This window comes from Lithobates pipiens, unplaced genomic scaffold (genome assembly GCF_037356315.1).
Source record: "Lithobates pipiens isolate NorthernLeopardFrog02 unplaced genomic scaffold, aLitPip1_a1.2 Scaffold_16, whole genome shotgun sequence".
Classification (NCBI taxonomy): domain Eukaryota; kingdom Metazoa; phylum Chordata; class Amphibia; order Anura; family Ranidae; genus Lithobates; species Lithobates pipiens.
Window position 1 is genome coordinate 72604466 of NW_027507748.1, and position 17677 is coordinate 72622142.

General features: G+C 44.1%; 1 protein-coding gene across 4 annotated transcripts in view; it reads left to right on the top strand.

The window, feature by feature from the left end:
- Positions 1-17677, top strand: part of APP (amyloid beta precursor protein) — a 349255-nt gene that overhangs the window by 88677 nt on the left and 242901 nt on the right. For all 4 annotated transcript variants that reach the window (XM_077480033.1, XM_077480032.1, XM_077480035.1 and 1 more), the window contains exon 2: positions 9780-9947. In XM_077480033.1, coding sequence (XP_077336159.1) covers positions 9780-9947 — 168 coding nt within the window. The remainder of the gene's footprint in view (positions 1-9779; positions 9948-17677) is intronic.

Genomic DNA, 17677 nt, shown 5'->3' on the forward strand with positions numbered 1-17677 from the left:
TTGGATACCCCTGGTTTAGAGTCTTGACATGATCTAAACCAAAAAAAGGGTCCATAGCCCTTCATTGGACGTGATGATGCCATGGCACTGTCCACTGTTGGGGCATGTTGGAACGCCACTTTCTGGGAGAGCGGAGGATGTAAAACACTTGCCCCCCCCAGACAAACAATCTTTAATTATAACCACTTGATCAATCTTAGTACTGTAATTGTAGGAACAACCCCAACTTTCCTTGATGTCTCCTTGCAATCTGAGCTCACAGTGGCTGAATTTCAGCCTTGATGGATTGGCACAACGTTTGGATGTTGGAGCTCCGTTAAAGCTTTATCCTGGAATAATACTAAATAATATTGGAGAGAGGGAGGAAAAATTACCTGGGTTTCATTGTTCTCAGGACATGAGCTTTAAATCAAACTGATCTTTTACATATGTATGTAAACTTTTGCGAAAAACTGTACACCCCTTTAATGTATGCTCTTACTATAAATAGCACTGTTCTTGTTAACATCGAGCCGTCATTTCTACATATCAGCTCTAGAGAGGTATGGATTTGTACTACGACTCGAGCCAAGAACTTTATACTTTTTGTGTATGTGTGTGTGTTTAATGAGGCCAGCTGTCAAACGCCGCTGGCATGATTAACGATGCTGAGCTTGCAAATATACACGGCTCCGTCCTTGGTGTATAGAACGTTTGCCCAGCAGATCGCTGCTTAGCAAACTGCGCTTGAACCATCAAACAATGGGTTAAATGGTACATAAGTCTCTTTGAAAAGCTCTTTGAATTAATTTTTTACAAGTACGTCAAAACAGCAGATGACAAGTGGACTAAATCATAAACTCACAGAATTTATGTAGATTAAACGTCAACATAAAGAAGATTGATCGTCATTCCAGCAAGCTGGAGACTGATAAGAAATGGGAACAGATGGCGGTAAAACAAAGTGTGATTTCCAACAAAGTACATATTAATGAATAAACAGTGCTGATAAATAAAGCTTTGGCGGAGAGTGCTCAATGTTTAGCGCATGCATGGTTTCCCACATTGCAATCTGGTTGGGGCTTAACATTCCTATACTCAGTATAGAAGGACAGTTTATCCACATACTGAAGAGTGAAAGTTGCCATTGTGTTCATCAGTCCCACATATAATTTAACCACTTCAATACCAGGCACTTATACACCTTCCTGCCCAGACGAATTTTGAGCTTTCAGCGCTGTCGCAACTTGAATGGCAATTGTGCGGTCATGCTACACCGTACCCAAGCTACATTTTTATAATTTTGTTCCCACAAATAGAGCTTTCTTTTGGTGGTATTTGATCGCCTCTGGGATTTTTATTTTCTGCTAAACAAATAAAAAAATGCTGAAAATTTTGAAAAAATAATTTTTTTGTTTCAGTTACAAAACTTTGTAAATAAGTTTTCTCCTTCACTGATGGGTACTGACGGGGCCGCAGTGACTGGCACTGATAAGGCGGCACTGATGGGCACCAATGATGTGGCATCAATGAAGTGGCACTGATAGATGACACTGATATGCGACACAGACACTGATAGATGGCACAAATAGGCACTGATAGGTGGCACGGATTGGCATGGATGGGTGGCACGGATAGGCGGCATGGATGGGCACTGATAGGCGGCATGGATGGGCACTGATAGGCGGCACGGATGGGCATTGTAGTGTACAGTACTGTATAGGGATGGATGCCAATTGGTGCCAAACAATAATGCATGCCAATCAGTGATGCCCATTGTGGGCACTGATTGGCATCCATTATGGGCATTGATTACCTGTTGCTGGGTGTCCCTGGTGGTCCAGTGTGGGCATCCTCGGGGGGGCTGTGCTGATAATCGATCAGCACAGACCCCCCCCCGTCAGAGGAGCAGCCGATCGGCTCTCCTCTACTCACATCTGAAAGATGCGAGTGAGGAAAAGCCGATCACCGGCTCTTCCTATTTAGACTGTGATCAGCCATGATTGGACATGGCTGATCACATGGTAAAGAGTCTCTGTCAGACTCTTTACCGAGATCGTAGTTGCGGGGTGTCAGACTGACACCCCGCAACAACGATCGCCGCGATGGGGCGCGCATCGGCTTAATATCCTGATCACGTCATATGACGTCCGGTCAAGACATTACAACCACTTTGCCACCATCATTTTGCTATATGGCGGGCGGCAAGTGGTTAATGAACTATTTCTTCCCGCTATCTCCCCTGAGCATGTGCTTTTCAAGTGACAATCATGCATTGTTGGTAGGCATTGTCATATACTCTCCTATCCGGGTGAAGAACACATCAAAATGTACAATTGGATTAACCGGCTACATTTTACCCTGTACATTTATGTTCCAGTAGCCATTGAAGGATTGAACCTTGACTGTGAAGAAATTCTGAATTTTGTTTTATTTTTTAATGATCATAGAGATTTTTAGATTCGTAACCTATTATATTAAAAGCTATGACTGGTGTTGATGTGTGTTAGGAGCATTGTTAATTAAAGGGAATCTCCATTATCACAAATAATGTAGCGGAATCTCCTCCCCCCCACAGAAATGTAATTTCTTGCTTGTGTGATTGGTTTACTAATTCTCGCAGATATCTGCACTAAGATACAAGTCCAATTTTTGGCATCCTCCGCAACACAAATTTCATTTTTAGTGAGGTACTCCAAAGGGTTGCAGACCCTGCCGCTTTCCCCAGAGACCTGCACATGCAGCAGCTGATCAATAATTGATAAGTCACTCACATTCACATTCACTTTGTACATAGATACAAACAGCTATTTCTTCAGAATAACAAAAGGTAGGAATCTGCAACAAAGTTTGTTAAAATCCCTGCAATGTACATAGATCGTCTAGAGGGGATTTTTTTTTATTTTATTCTCAACAAAAGTGGAGTTAGTCTTTAAATTTGAGTAATCTTTATCTTTAAAGCTTGACTCTACTTTTCTTGTAAAAATCACGTTATCTAAACTATGTATAAGTATTATAGCAGGCTTCCTTACAAAAATTGCCTTTCACTAAAATTGCTGTTTGTATTACTATGATGGAATGACACATAGGAATAGCTTTTTTGCTTTCCACCTTCCAAGACTGCAGAGGCAGACATACTGTCCAGGTCACTCCCCAGCCTGAGAGACTGGCATCTGTAGTCAGTTCTCTCTAAGTTACTGGGAGAAATGAATTATCCCTTTCGCAGGTTCTGATCCTGCAACCACCAGTTTAGGCTAAAGCATGCCTGAGGAGATAAGCACATTGGATAATCCAGGGCTTTTCTTCCTTTGTTCGAAAACCAACATTATGTCTTGTTGTAAAGGCCTGAAATGGAACTGGGCATAGGGCACTGCCTCAAAGGATTATACCATCCTCCCTAGAAGACTCATAAAGAGCTTAATGGAGGGTTGTCTGGTGCCCCTTATCTGATGCACCTGATCATTCAGGGCACAGATCCTTACAGGTGGCAAGAATACTCTTGCTTGGGCCATGTTTAGAATCAGAATTTGAGCTGGTCCCAAGGCTGGTCTCAAGGATTTATGATCCAGCCTAAGCTTTTCAAATACCTCATTGTGTATATTATGCTCTGTTCTAGAGCCTGTACTGAGTGATCTCTGAGCAGCAGGTCGTCCTCATATCCGAGCACCAGGCTCCCTTGGGCCCTTGAAAGACCCAGTACTGGTGCTAGGACATTTGTGAACACCCGGGGAGCTGTAGCAAGCCTGAAGGGTAGAGCCACCAACTGAAAATTACGTTCCTCTACTGCAAAACGTAGGAACCTCTGATGAGGCCGAAAGATAGGTATGTGTAAGTATGCGTCCATTATATCAATGGAGGCTAAAACGTCTCCCATCTGGAGTGAGGTTACTAGTGAGTAGACACTCCATCAGAAAGGACTGTATCAATAGATACTTGTTCAGGAACCTTAAGTCCCAAATGGGCCTTGTGTCCTTGTTTTAGTTTCTGAACCATAAACGGGTTTGAGTAAAACCCTGTGCCGAGGACAGTAAATCCCTAGTGATAAAGGATGAAGCAGCAGCGTTGACTATAGGCACAATACCAGATAGGCACAGTGGCTCAGATTGCCTGGGAGCCCCGCTGGTCTTTCAGGGAATACAGCACTAGGGATATGACTAGGTTCATCAGGGACTACTGATGACATAGGTGTGCTCTTCCCTATGGTGTTAGTCCCACTCCTCTTTTTGGAAGCCATTCAATGCCGCAAACAGATTACTTGGGTGTAGTTAAAACACCTTAGAAGGGAGACCCTTTTAATAGGGCTCACCAAGTCCCTTAGCAGGATAGTTGCAAAGTACCTTTAGCTTGCCAAGCAATACCTGGTGACTCACGTGACTCGGGTAAGGAAAAATTAACCACTGAAAGTGTCTGTTCAGAGCCTGCTCTACTTGGCCTGTGCAGGCCAAGCACCACATTATTGACCTGCACAACTTAAATAAGCTGGCTGTGCACCGGAACGTTCTACGCATATGTGAGCAGTCCCTGCGAGCGGGCGTGACTGTATTTGCGCATGACGTAAATCTTTGTGCATCCAGATAAAAGCTATGGCGCATGTGCAACAAAACCGCATGCGCCACGGCCCGCCAAACTGCTGACCCCAGTGGCACTCTTGTGAACGCACATGCGCGATAGCGAACCAAGGCGAAATGGCGCACCTTCGCGCGTCGTCATACAGGTAAAAAAAAAAGCCAAACGCAAGCAAAAAAAGTACACTTTGCAAACACCCACAGCTAGCCCAGAACTCCCCTGTTTGGTCACATGTCCCTCTATGGTCAGGTGTCCAGCCTTTTGCTAGCTTGACTGATTGTTACATTCTCTGGGACACCCCACAATAATAAAGTGGTTTCACTTACCCGTCCAGGAGCAGGGCCACTTAGAAGCTAAGGGCCCAATCTTCACCCTTCATGGCGGGTTCCTGTCACGTGGACCTTCAAGGACTGGGCACCCTTTCCCGTTTAGGATCCACTCCCTTGGATCTGTACAGCACCCTGCAGGAAATGCCTTAGCACTGTAGTGTCCAGGATTTCCACTCTGCCGGGTCCAGCGCTCGGAGGCCACCTTACAGGCAAAACCTTGCAGGATCTTGAACCTTCTTTGCAAGGCTCGAGTACCATGTATCCAAGCATAAAAGCCTGTGTCAAATGGATCTGATCAGTCAATCCCTTGATTCGTTTTTGGAACCATTTGTGGGACTAGAGACCTGGAGCTCAGAGAGCTCAAACCAACAGTCCCATCCCAGAAGAGAAAAAAAATGAAAGTACTTCCTGTATGGGAGGGGTTATATAGGAGATCACTTCCTGTCTGAAGACCTTTGGTCTGCCAGTGTCTGTTCACCTAATGATGAAGTATAACCCAGCAGGTAATGAATATTATCCTCACTCTGTGTCCCATGATGTATGAAAAAGAAAATGTACGTTGAACAATTTTTTAAATATGAAATTGTAATACTCTTAAACTTGGATTACATACGGTGTTCATGTTGTACTCTTTGAATTGGCTCAGCGGGACAGCCGTGGAAAATGGAATATATAGTACGGTGGGAGTCGGCATTAACATAATATTGTGAGCCCGTAGACAGCGAGCAGACTGTATTATGATTTTCCCGCCTGTGTGGAGGTGAAAATGTGAATAATAACCTTTCTCCTTTTCTTTAGAATGATTCAATTTATTTATTTTCCTGTCTGCCCGGGAAGTTTGGCTGAAAGACTAATGTGAAAAATACATTAGCATACCTGGAAAAGGTTGGGGCAATGCTTTAGGGTTTTGTGTATTCAGAGATGGCAGGTTTGCTTAGGAAAGGCCACAGAGTTTCAGAAATTGCTTTAAATAATCTCAGCTGTCGGCTGATAAAATCATGTACTGTCATTGCGGGGAAAAAAAATAAAAAATCCTCAAGCAGTTTCCTGAGAAAGAACAAGTTTTATACTTGCCTTTCCAGCAACCCGTGTCTCATTCCTTCAGTGCATTGAAGTGCTTCAGCTTCTATCAGGATTCAGAGGTTCCAGTATTAGATGCTTTTGTCCTTTCGCCTCACTCTTTAGTTGTATCCTGCAGCCCCTTCATGACCACATGTTCTCTATTGAGGTTGGAGATGGAACCTCAGTGCTCAGCACTATAGAGCAATATGCTTTGTTCATTTTTTCTTTTTTTTATTTCAAAGGTTTACAACCACTTAGAACTATTTTGTCCTGGCTACCATGTTATGTAGTAACATATGGGCTGGAGGATGGAACCACAACCTATTTTAGAATCTTCTGCATTTGACACTTCCAGTGTACACAAGTATTTGACACTCCTGGAAGTGTCAAATGCAGAAGATTCTAAAATAGGTTGTGGTTCCATCCTCCAGCCCATATCTTACTACATAACATGGTAGCCAGGACAAAATCGGTCTAAGTGGTTGTAAACTTTTGAAATAAAAAAAAAAAAATGAACAAAGTGTATCACTCTATAGTGTGTACTTCTCTAATCTTCTCTCTTCCCTGGCATGAGTCACTTCTGATAGTCTTTACTCAACACCATGTGCTGTCCCGCTCCCCCTCCAGCACACCGCATTAGCTGTGCATGTTTCTCTATGAGACTGTGTAGGGGGGTGTGCGTTCTGCCCATGCAGAGCTCAAGTTATACTGAGCTCTCTTTATGTTGTGCAGTGTGGGACATCAGATCCTTGCCCCCTGCCTTCTGATGCTGAGAAAAAGCCTTTGAACTGTGTGTTTGAACACTGTAGAGAAGAGAGGCTGCAGATAAACAGGTACATCTTATGCAGGAGGAGTTTTTTTCCATCGCTTTGTATCACCTGAAGCTAGCTACTTTACTGGGTATATGTAAGGGTTGACAACCATGTTATTGTCCAACCAGAGGCTTAATTTAATTTTAGTCCATCAGGCAGTTTCAAAAATAAAAATGCAATTCTGACTGCAATATTTACCTTCAATCATTAGCTGTCCCTGCAATACACTTTCTTGACCACAAGATGTCCTCTGTCTTCCGGATTGAATGACACCCAGTGTCACTAAACTCCGAAGATTAAAGACTCTACTGTGAAGACGTGCTACCATTGCCTTACCCCCTGAGGCGGAAATCACCACATGCCCTTCAAGAGGAAGTAAACCCTGATGAGTTTACTTCCTCTTTCATTCCCTGCAAAGGTAAAGCATAATGGACTACTATGCATCGCATAGTAGTCCATTATGTGTCACTTACCTGACACAGGAGCCAGCGAAGTCACCGCTGTCCCCATAGTCCAGCGCATCCATCTTCTCGGTGGGTCTCGCTGCTCCGCCGCTGTCATTCGGCGAAGCCGCAATGACGTCACTCCCGCGCATGCGCACGGAAGCCACCCCGTGCGGCATATCGCCATTGGCGGCGCGCTCAGTGCGCCTGCCGCCGCCGCTGTCTACGGCGCATGCACCGTAGACAGCGGTGCCTGTCTTTCGGCAAATATCTCCTAAACCGTGTAGGTTTAGGAGATATGTCTTGGACCCAAAGGTAAGCCTTAATCTAGGCTTACCTATAGGTCAAAGTTTGTTGTAAGGGTTTACAACCACTTTCATTCCCAGTGTTCTAGTGCAAAGAGGAGATCTGACCGCATCATGTCAGCGCCAGTTCCCACATCACTAAAGACAGGGCCGGTGCAGTGATTTTTATCTACACAAGAGAAGGTGTATTTTGCTGCCCCATCACTCCCTCTCCACTCCACAATGCCACACAATGCAGTGTGTAATGGGGGGCAGATTTATGCATTCTGGGGCTTATGCAGCTGGCAGGTGAAGCAAACTAAAACTTCCTTGCCCACTCTGTGAAAGTGATCGTCATCTATTCATTCAGCTGCCGGATCACTTTCAAGCTGTATGCTGGCTGAGCAAAATGGGCACAGGCAGATGGCTGAACTAGTTAAAAATCAGAATCCCCAGCAACTGGCTGGGCATTTGGATTTCTCACCCATAACCCCCCTCCCCAGCACCCCAAGCAGCCTTATGCTAGCACCAGCCCTGAGTGGGGAAAACCTGTTAGGAGAAGAGGCAAGGTGGATGAGGACCCTGCAGCATGAAGGGACCAGCTTTGTAAAGATGAGTTAAAAAAACAAAACAAAAAAAACATAAAGTACAGCATTGGGGACCTTTAGGGGAATGTGGAGCCTGGAGTAGAGGTATAAAGCTCAGCCAGATATAGACACATGTTAATGCTAATGCTCTGTGTTTATCGGCGTCTCTTTAAAGTGTTGTTAACCCATCACCCTGCATTCACTATATTGGGTCTCCCATAGTACACAGAACTTGCAATTATTTTAATAAATATAAACTACTACATACCTTTTCTCATTAACCGTATATAGCAGTCTTGTGACTTCTATCATTGTCTGGTTAAAGTTTGGAGGAGGAGTTTTTGTTTTCTCAGATTGTCCTATGAGGCTGCAGGCCTCCTGACCCTCTGTCTGGACAGTGCTGATTGGCCCTGTGCTGATCACATGCACTCTCCCAAGAAAAAAATAATCTCTCTAGCAATACACACTGAACTGAGCATGTGCAGCCTGTCCCCAGGGCTCTGTACTATAAGCAGAATGGGGACAGTGAAAGAAGGGGGGATGTTAAGGTGCAGAGACTTGACCTCTTGGGTTCCACAGTGAATATAACAAGCGTGCTTTACTGCATATACAGATTGATGTTACTGTTGTGGGTTTATTAACAATTTAAATGTAAGCAACTGTATTTGACTGGCAGTGCCTGGAGTTTTACTTCAAGCTGGACAGTCAGACTTAAAATAAGTAATGCTAAATAAGGGAGCAAGTAGATACGTATGCTGACACAGTAATAATAATTCCTGATGGAATCATCAGATTCTTGTATGGATTGGGTAAAGATTTAGGCTTAATTAGTATATCACATTCTTGGTTTTTCCATTAAAGGAGGCAATTGATCCATAATATGGTGAAAAATGCCCTAGCAAAGCAATAATGATCTGCGACCACTGGAGGCGCTCTTTATCAACCAGAAAATCTCCATTTTAGAACATGTCCATGTGAGAGTAGATGATTCTTCCCCTTGTTTTGTAAATGTGATGTGTTACATCATAGGTAATGAGCTGCAAAGGATTATAAGCTCAACTGTCACTGATTCTCTGCAGGATGTTCTTATAAAGTCCCTGTTCTTTAAAGGGCTTTTCTGTCTTCAGCCCACTTAGCACCAGCCGATCAGCTTTTTTATTTGTTTCCCTTTTATGGTCATTCTGAGATTAGTCTGTGCATTGCTTTTATTTATCCATACTAATTAGTGTGAATGCTTGGCCCATGTCTAGTAGCAGTGTCCTTGTATGTTGCAATGGCCTTTGCATGGCAGTGCTATTACATGCTAAATGTAAACACATCAGGCACGTTTTATATGCTCCATCAGCATGTTTCATTGGGCTACCTATGTGACAATTCTCATCGCCACGTGAGACGCACAGATTGTTCACTTTTTTTTAGTTGGAGTCATTGTGGGAATACTGCAGTTATTAATCATCCAGATGTTGAGTTGTAGACTGCTGAAATAATAAGATCTCCCGGCATGGAGAAAATGTCCGGGGTCACTCCAGAACAATGGCACACTGCCAGGCCAGACTTCTTCTCTGCCACCCATCAACTTCTGGCCCCCTTCTCTACTGATGTGTGCACTTTCTAGTATAAAAATAAGCGCAGCTAAACCACAAATTGCATAAATACAGTCATCATTTTTTTTCGTTTCTAGTGCTGTAGTAACGTGTTTCCTTTTTTTTTTCACTAGGTCCCTTCTGATGGGAACGCTGGATTGCTAGCAGAGCCACAGATTGCAATGTTCTGCGGCAAGCTTAACATGCACATGAATGTTCAGACTGGAAAATGGGAAAACGACCCCTCTGGAACAAAGTCCTGCATCGGGACCAAAGAAGGAATCCTGCAGTACTGCCAGGAGGTATGTGCCTGTGTTAAATACAACTATGCATAGCCCATAACTTCATTTCAAGTATGGGGGTCAGTAGGTGTCAAAAGTTTACAGTTATTTTTCATTCTTGCCACTAGGGTTGCACCAATAGCAATACTAGTATCTGTGCCGATACCGAGCATTTGCCTAAGTACTTGTACTCAGGCAAATGCTCCGATGCTTCATTCGATACCTGGACAGTCAAGAGGGATCCGTGGGGGAGTTACAAGCACCATTCTCCCTGTATAGATTTTAATCAAATAGCTGACAGCCGCTTTTCCTCTGCCCCCCGAAGCTTTCAGCTGCTTTATCGTAATCTATACAGGGGGATCGGTGCTTGTAACTGCCCCCACCGCCACACCTATCACTCCTGACCTTACCTGTATCCTCCTCCAGTCCCCCTTTGTGCTCCGCTCCTGTCTCCTCTCTGTGCTCTGCTTCGCCCCCTCCGCTCCACTCTACTCCCCCCCCCCCCAGTGCTCGGGTCCTCCTCTGTCCTCTATCTGTCAGGAGGAAGGAGACTGTAAATCTGTTATTTACCGGATCCTTCCTTTTCTGAATGAACTGACTCGGCGGTCATAACTGAGCATTGTAAACTGTGTTTACGATGCTTCAGTTTATGAATGGAGAGAAGCCCCTGTACATGCCCCTGTACATTCTTCTCCAGTGCAACTGGGGCATCTGTGTCTTTTTCCCTGTCTCAAAAGGGAGATGTCAGGGGCCTGCTAAGACCCCTGATATCTCACCAGCACCCTCCAACAGGGCTGATAAAAAATAAAAATGTAAAGAATTATAATATTTGAAAGTTTAAATTGTAAAAATAATAAAAAATATAAAAAACACACTGACACCATGAAAATAAACGACTGACATGGTCAAAGCATCATCAGGGCTGCATACTAGTGCCACTGTCGCATGACATTAAAAAAAGTATCGGTATCTGCGAGTACTGGGGGGGGGGTGGTGTATCGGTACTTGTACTCGGTCTTAAAAAAGTAATATCGGTGCAACCCTACTTGCCACGCATGTTCTTTCATTTGCCTCATGATGCCTTGTAGTGGAAGTAATATTACTTTGCCTTGTGCATTCCTTCTTCTTTAGCTACTAAGGCAAACCTTCCCAACCTTTTTGTCTTGAAATAATTTTCATTTCTCGAGAAGCCCACGTTAAAACCAATTTATTGGGGTCACTGGGAAAAAATGCCCCTAGTGAAAGGTCATGGGACTGGCAGTGGTCGGAATGGCCAACCTTACAGACAGCTACCAAAACTGTTGTGTTTCCTCTGGCTCTGCAAAGTAGCATTGGCTCCAGAACTATGTAGACACCATCAAAAGATAGGACAGTCAGCCACAGCTCCAGGAACCCCTAGTAACTTCAATAAGAACCCTGAGATTCTATGGAACTATGTTTGGGAATGGCTATACTAAGGACACAGAAGAGGAATACAGATTATATGCTTAGCATCTTTAGCTGAATACTACATATCCACAAGATTGGTAGATTGTACAGTTATTACTTTTATTTAGTCATAGGTCACCAATTTAGATGGCAGATATGTCGGCTCCACAGAGAATTTCCTAGTACAAGGTGCTGCTAAGATACTTTTCTGTTTTATATAAATATGCGATAGTGTCTGTGATCAATACTTTATTTGTTATGTAAAAAATATATATATGTACACCAAACTTGTATGTGAAATACATAAAATAAATATTCAAAAACTAATAAATATAACACTCCAAATTCAAAGTGCACACACCCCTGTGAGTCCTCCACCATCCACTTTAATAACTCACTAGAGGCAATGACCAGGTAGGTCTTCTCTCGCTTAAAGCACAGTACTCCATGGGATCACCTCTCTTCCAGAACAAAAGATATCTTATCTTATTTCAGGTTCCCATTAAATCTCAGGAAAATACTGGGAGAACACAAAGAACAAAGGCTCCATGGCGTAAAACCCTTTATTTGTATTATACTTATCTGGATCAAGTGTCTCTCCGGACAGTAAGGAATGAAACCTGAATCTTTAAGCCGTGCTGGCTGTGAGCAGGCACCTCTCTATGGGATGAAGTCACTTCCCATAGGCCTCACCCTACATGTTTCGTCAAAATTACATTTTAATACATTTTCATCACATACTGCTATATGTATTTAGAGTGTTATTTATGTATTTTTTACATTTAATTTACCTTTGTCACATAAAAAATGAGGGAAAAAATATTTGATCCCCTGGTGATTTTGTACGCTTGGCCAAGAAATGATCAGTCTATAATTTAAATGGTAGGTTTATTTTAACAGTGAGCGACAGAATAACAACAAAAATAAATCTAGAACAACACATTTCCAAAAACGTTATAAATGTATTTTCATTTTAATGAGTGAAATAAGTATTTGACCCCTTCGCAAAACATGACTTAGTACAGTACTTGATGGCAAAACCCTTGTTGGCAATCAGAGGTCAGATGTTTCTTGTAGTTGGCCACCAGGTTTGCACACACCTTAGGAGGGATTTTGTCCCACTCCTAAGTGAAGTGATCCCCTATATAACCCCATCCCATACAGGAAGCTCTTCTGTTTTTTACCAGTGTCTGCAAGGTGGATGGCACGGGTTGTCTGAGCTCTCTGAACTCCAGGTCTCTAGTCCCACATACAGTTCTTAAATGAATCAAGGGATTGACTGATCGGATCTATTTGACACAGGCTTTATATGCTTAGATAAATGGTACCCGAGACTCGTAAAGAAGACTCAAGATCCTGCAATGTTTTTCCTGTAATACGGCCTCTGGGCACTTGTCCCTGCGAAGTGGAATCCTGGACACCACAGCTCTAAGGCGTTCCTGCAGGGTGCTGTACAGGTCCAAGGGAGTGGGCCCTAAACATGAAAAGGGTACCCAGTCCTTGAAGGTCCTCAAGTGACAGGAACCTGCTGTGAAGGGGGAAGATTGGGCTCTTAGTTTCTAAGCTGCACTGGGCCTGGATGGGCAAGTTAAACCCCTTTACTTATTATTGTGGGGTTTCCCAGTGGATGTAACAATCAGTCAAGCTAGCTTGAGGCTGGACACCTGTGTGCAGTGACCAGACGGGCATTTTTGGGCTAGCTGTGGGTGTTTGCAAAGTGTACTTTTTTTTTTTTTTGCTTGTGTCTGGCTGTTTTTTTACCTGTATGATGGCGTACAAGGGTGTGCCTTGGTTCACCAGGGCACGCGTGCATTCACAAGAGTGCCGCTATGGTCAGAAGTTGTTTGGCGACCATGGCGCATGTGCATTCGCAAAAGCGCCGCAGTACTTAGTTTGTTTGGTGGCCATGGTGCATGTGAAGTAGCCTTTTATATGGGTGCACAAGGATTTGTGTCATATGCGAATACAGCCACGCCCGTTCACCAAGACCACACACACAGAACATTACTGGCGCACACCCAGCTTATTTAAGGGGTGTAGGCTAAGCATGCAGTGCTTCCAGAAGGCAGCTGTGGGACACAGAGCAGGCTTTGAACAGACACTTGAAGCGGTACATTTTTTCCTTACCCGGGTCACGTGTGTCACCATGTGTTGCTTGGCAGGCTAAAGGTGCTTAGCAGGATTGTTGCATAGGTGCTTGGCGAGCCCTATTAAAGGGTCACCCTTCTGAGGTGTTTTAATAGTACACCCAAGTACTCCCTTTTTGTGGCTGGTAAATGCCTTCAAAAAAGCGGAGCGGGACTAACACTGCAGGGAAGGGCACACCGATTGTCGTCAGTAGTTCCTGATGAACCTAGTGTTGTATCCCCTGAAAGACCAGAGGCTTCTAGGCAATCTGGTATTGTGCCTACAGTCAACGCTGCTGCTTCACCCTTTATCACTAAGGATGAACTGTCCTTGGCCCTAGCTGTGTTAGAGCACAGGATTGCTGGCATGATTGCCTCCGTCCCGCAGGGTAGCAGTAAGTGTGACAGAGCCCCCTCCCCGGATCCTCCATTTCTGCAGCAGGAATGGGTTGAGGATGGGGAAGAGCTTAAAACTCAGGACTCTGTGGAGGGCCCGGCAGATGAGTCTTCTTCTGAGCAATCTGGACAAGAAGATATCCAGTTGATATTGGCCTCTCTGTCGCAGAGGCTTTTGATCCTGGCTCTGACCAAAAAGGTTTGTTCTGCCTGTAAGTTGCCACTTGCAGAGGTGACTGAGCCCGCAGTAGTCTTTGGGATCCCTGAGTCCTCTTTAGGCCGCACAGGCTTTCCCCCTACACCCCCTGTTGGAATAGGCGGTGTATGCTAATTGGGAACATCCTCACAGGATCTTTGTTCCTCCTAAGAGGTTTTCCCTTTTATATCCCATGGATGAAAAGTTTGTTAAAAAATGGAGCATGCCAGCCATAGATGTAGCAGTATCTTCCTTAAACAAGAACTTAACTTGTCCGGTAGATAACGCACAAGGCTTGAAAGACCCCGTTGACAAGAAAATGGAGTCGTCGTTAAAGGCTTCCCTTTCTTTGACCAGTTCAGCTATTCAGCCAGCTGTTGCAGGAATTGGTCTGCCAGTCCGTAAAGGATCAGGTCAAATGGCCTGATGGGCCTAACCAGATGGATGATCTGCCTCAAAGTAAGACAGAGCTTTCTTGAGCGCTGTATTTTGCTATTGACACCTTAAAGGATTCAATACAGCAGGTTTCTCGTTTTTGCTCTCTCATCTATACATATGCACAGACTCTTGTGGCTTAAGAACTGGTCAGCTGAGCTTCCTTGTAAAAAGTTATTGGCAGGTTTCCCTTCTCATGGGGAACGTTTATTTGGTGATCATTTGGACAAATATATCCAAAAGATTTCTGAAGGGAAGAGTTCTCTACTTCCTGTGAAGAAAAGCACCAGACGTCCCTCGTTTAAGTCCTCAGGGACTGCTGCCTCCAATGTCTCAGCGTCAAGGCGGTTCCACCACCAACATGGCGCCAGGGCCAGAAGAAGCCCTGGGTCCAAAATTCTTATAAACCCAGCACCAAGCCCACTTTTTGAGAGGACACCCCCACTCCATCGAGTGGGGGGGGGGGGAGGTCTGCTGCACTTTGCAGACATTTGGAGAACAATAATTTAGGACGAGTGGGTCACCTCAATTATTATATCTTGCGGTTACAAGCTGGAGTTGCGGGGGGGGGGGGTTACTTATTGCTTCAGGCACTACATCATCTAGTGCATAAGGGAGTGAATGTAGAGGTTCCGGTATCCAAAAGGGACACAGGGTTTTACTCAAACCTGTTTACAGTTTAGAAACCAAACGGGGACACAAGGCTCATTTTGGACCTAAGATCACTGAACAAGTATCTGCTGATACAGTCCTTTTGGATGTAGTCTGCTCAGTAGTAGCCTCACTCCAGAGGGGAGGCTTTCTAGCCTCCATCAATATAAAAGACGCGTATTTACACATGCCTATCTTTCAGCCTCATCAGAGGTTCCTACATTTTCCAGTAGAGGAACATCAGTTTCAGTATCTGGATGACCTCCTACTCAGAGATCACTCATTACAGGCTCTAGAACGGAGCATAATATGCACAGTATGGTAGGGCTTAGGCTGGATCATAAATACTGAAAAAAAGAGTCAACCTTGAAACCAGCTCAGTCTGAAGTATTTAGGTCTGATCCTAGATACTGTTCAAGCAAGAGTATTCTTGCAACCTGTAACGATCTGTGCCCTGAAGGTTCAGGTGCATCAGATAAGGGGCACCAGGCAACCCTCCATTCGGCTCTGTATGAGTTTTCTAGGGAGCATGGTATCTTCCGAGGCAGTGCCCTATGCCCAGTTCTATTCCAGGCCTTTACAACAAGACATCTTGTTGGCCTAGATCAGAAGAGGAAAAGCCCTGGATTATCCAATGTGCTTATTGCCTCGGGCATGCTTAAGCCTAAACTGGTGGTTGCAGGATCACAACCTGCGAAAGGGAAAATCCTTTCTCCTGGTAACTTGGAGAGTACAGATGACAGATGCCAGTCTCTCAGGCTGGGGAGCGACTTTAGAGAGGTTTACAGTTCAGGGAAAATGGTCAGGGACCGAACAGATCCTGCCCATCAATGTCCTGTAATTACGGGCAGTACGTCTGGCCCTACAGTCCTGGATGGTGGAGCTTCAGGAGTCATTCAGCTCTAAAGGAGGTGAACCACATACTAGCCTGGGCAGAGGGACATGTGCCAATTACATTGGCAGTCCATATCCCGGGAGTAGAATACTGGAAGGCAGATTATCTCAGCCGCCAGTAGATCTGCAAGGGGGATTGGTCCCTACACCCAGGGGTGTTCCAGGAAATCTGCCAGCATTGGGGATGGCCAGAGGTCGACCCATTGGCATCCAGTTTCAACAAAAAGCTACAGCAATTTCTTTTATTTTTTATTTTTAACCCCATTATGTTACTGCCCGATTAATCGATTATGAAAATAGTAATAGATTCATTTCATAATCTATTAGTTGTCGATTAATCGATTAGTTGTTTCAGCCCTACATCTGACCACAGCACTTTCACCCAGTTCTCCTCCTTATTATTCAGATGTTCATTAGTAAACTTCAGACGGACCTGTAAATGTGCTTTTTTATTTTTTGAGCAGAGGGACCTTGCGGGCGCTGCAGTATTTCAGTCCTAGGGTGTTACCAATAGTTTTTTTTTTTTTTGGTGACTATTTATGGTCCCAGCTGCCTTGAGATCGTTGACAAGATTCTCACGTGTAGTTCTGTGCTGATTTTTCACCGTTCTCATGATCATTGAAACTCCACGAGGTGAGATCTTGCATGGAGCCCCAGACTGAGGGAAATTGACTGTTATTTTGTGTCTCTTCCATTTGTGAATAATTGCACCAACTGTCACCCTCTCATCAAACTGCTTGGGGGCAATGGTCATGTAGCCAATTCTAGCCTTGTGTAGGTCTACAATCTTGTCCCCGACATCCTTGGACAGCTCTTTGATCTTGGCCATGGTGGAGAGATTAGAATCTGATTGATTTCTTCTATGGACGGGTGTCTTTTATACAGGTAACATGCTGAGATTAGGAGCACTCCTAGATTTGTTTGTAATCCAAATCAGGAGGGCAGCTTGGGTTCCAACTATGACTGTCTGCTTAGATACAGGAAAGGAGTGAGCGTAGCCACCCAAAGATAGGAAGTAAGTTATTCACTTATTACCAGGTACAAAAAAAATAGAAGGGTAATACAGTCAGTTACAACCTTCATGCCTCTCTGATGCACATCCTTTTGAGTTACAGACTTCTTTCTTCCCTCCATTTTTATAAACTGTCCTCTGTGAATACGAGTGTTTTAAAATCTTCATTAATATTTATATGGATGCAGCCAGCCTGTTAAGTACTAACTAAGAAATTCCTTAGCTGTGTCCATTCGACTGTTCTGATGATGTCACAAAATGGCCGCCTGAACAGATTTGCTTCTTAGTTTGTATTGTTGGCAGAACTAGGCAGTTTTTGGTACCTGTACATTTTCCACGCAGATTTACTCCTCTCCTGCAGTGAAAATCTCTATAAAGAAGATTTGCTGCATATTTAAGAAGACTAGTATTGATGGACCTAATTATTTTTCCCTAGCTACCTCCTTCCTTGAGAGTTAGAGAGGCTTATGGGGATTGGTGGATATGAAGCTCTCAGTCATGGAAGCTTGTTCTACCTTTTTAATCTGCGAGAGCATCCAGTCATGAAAATTAGCTGTCGGAATGTGAAAGCCACTGTTTCTAATAATAAACCTGTGAAGAGCTGCTGGGAAAT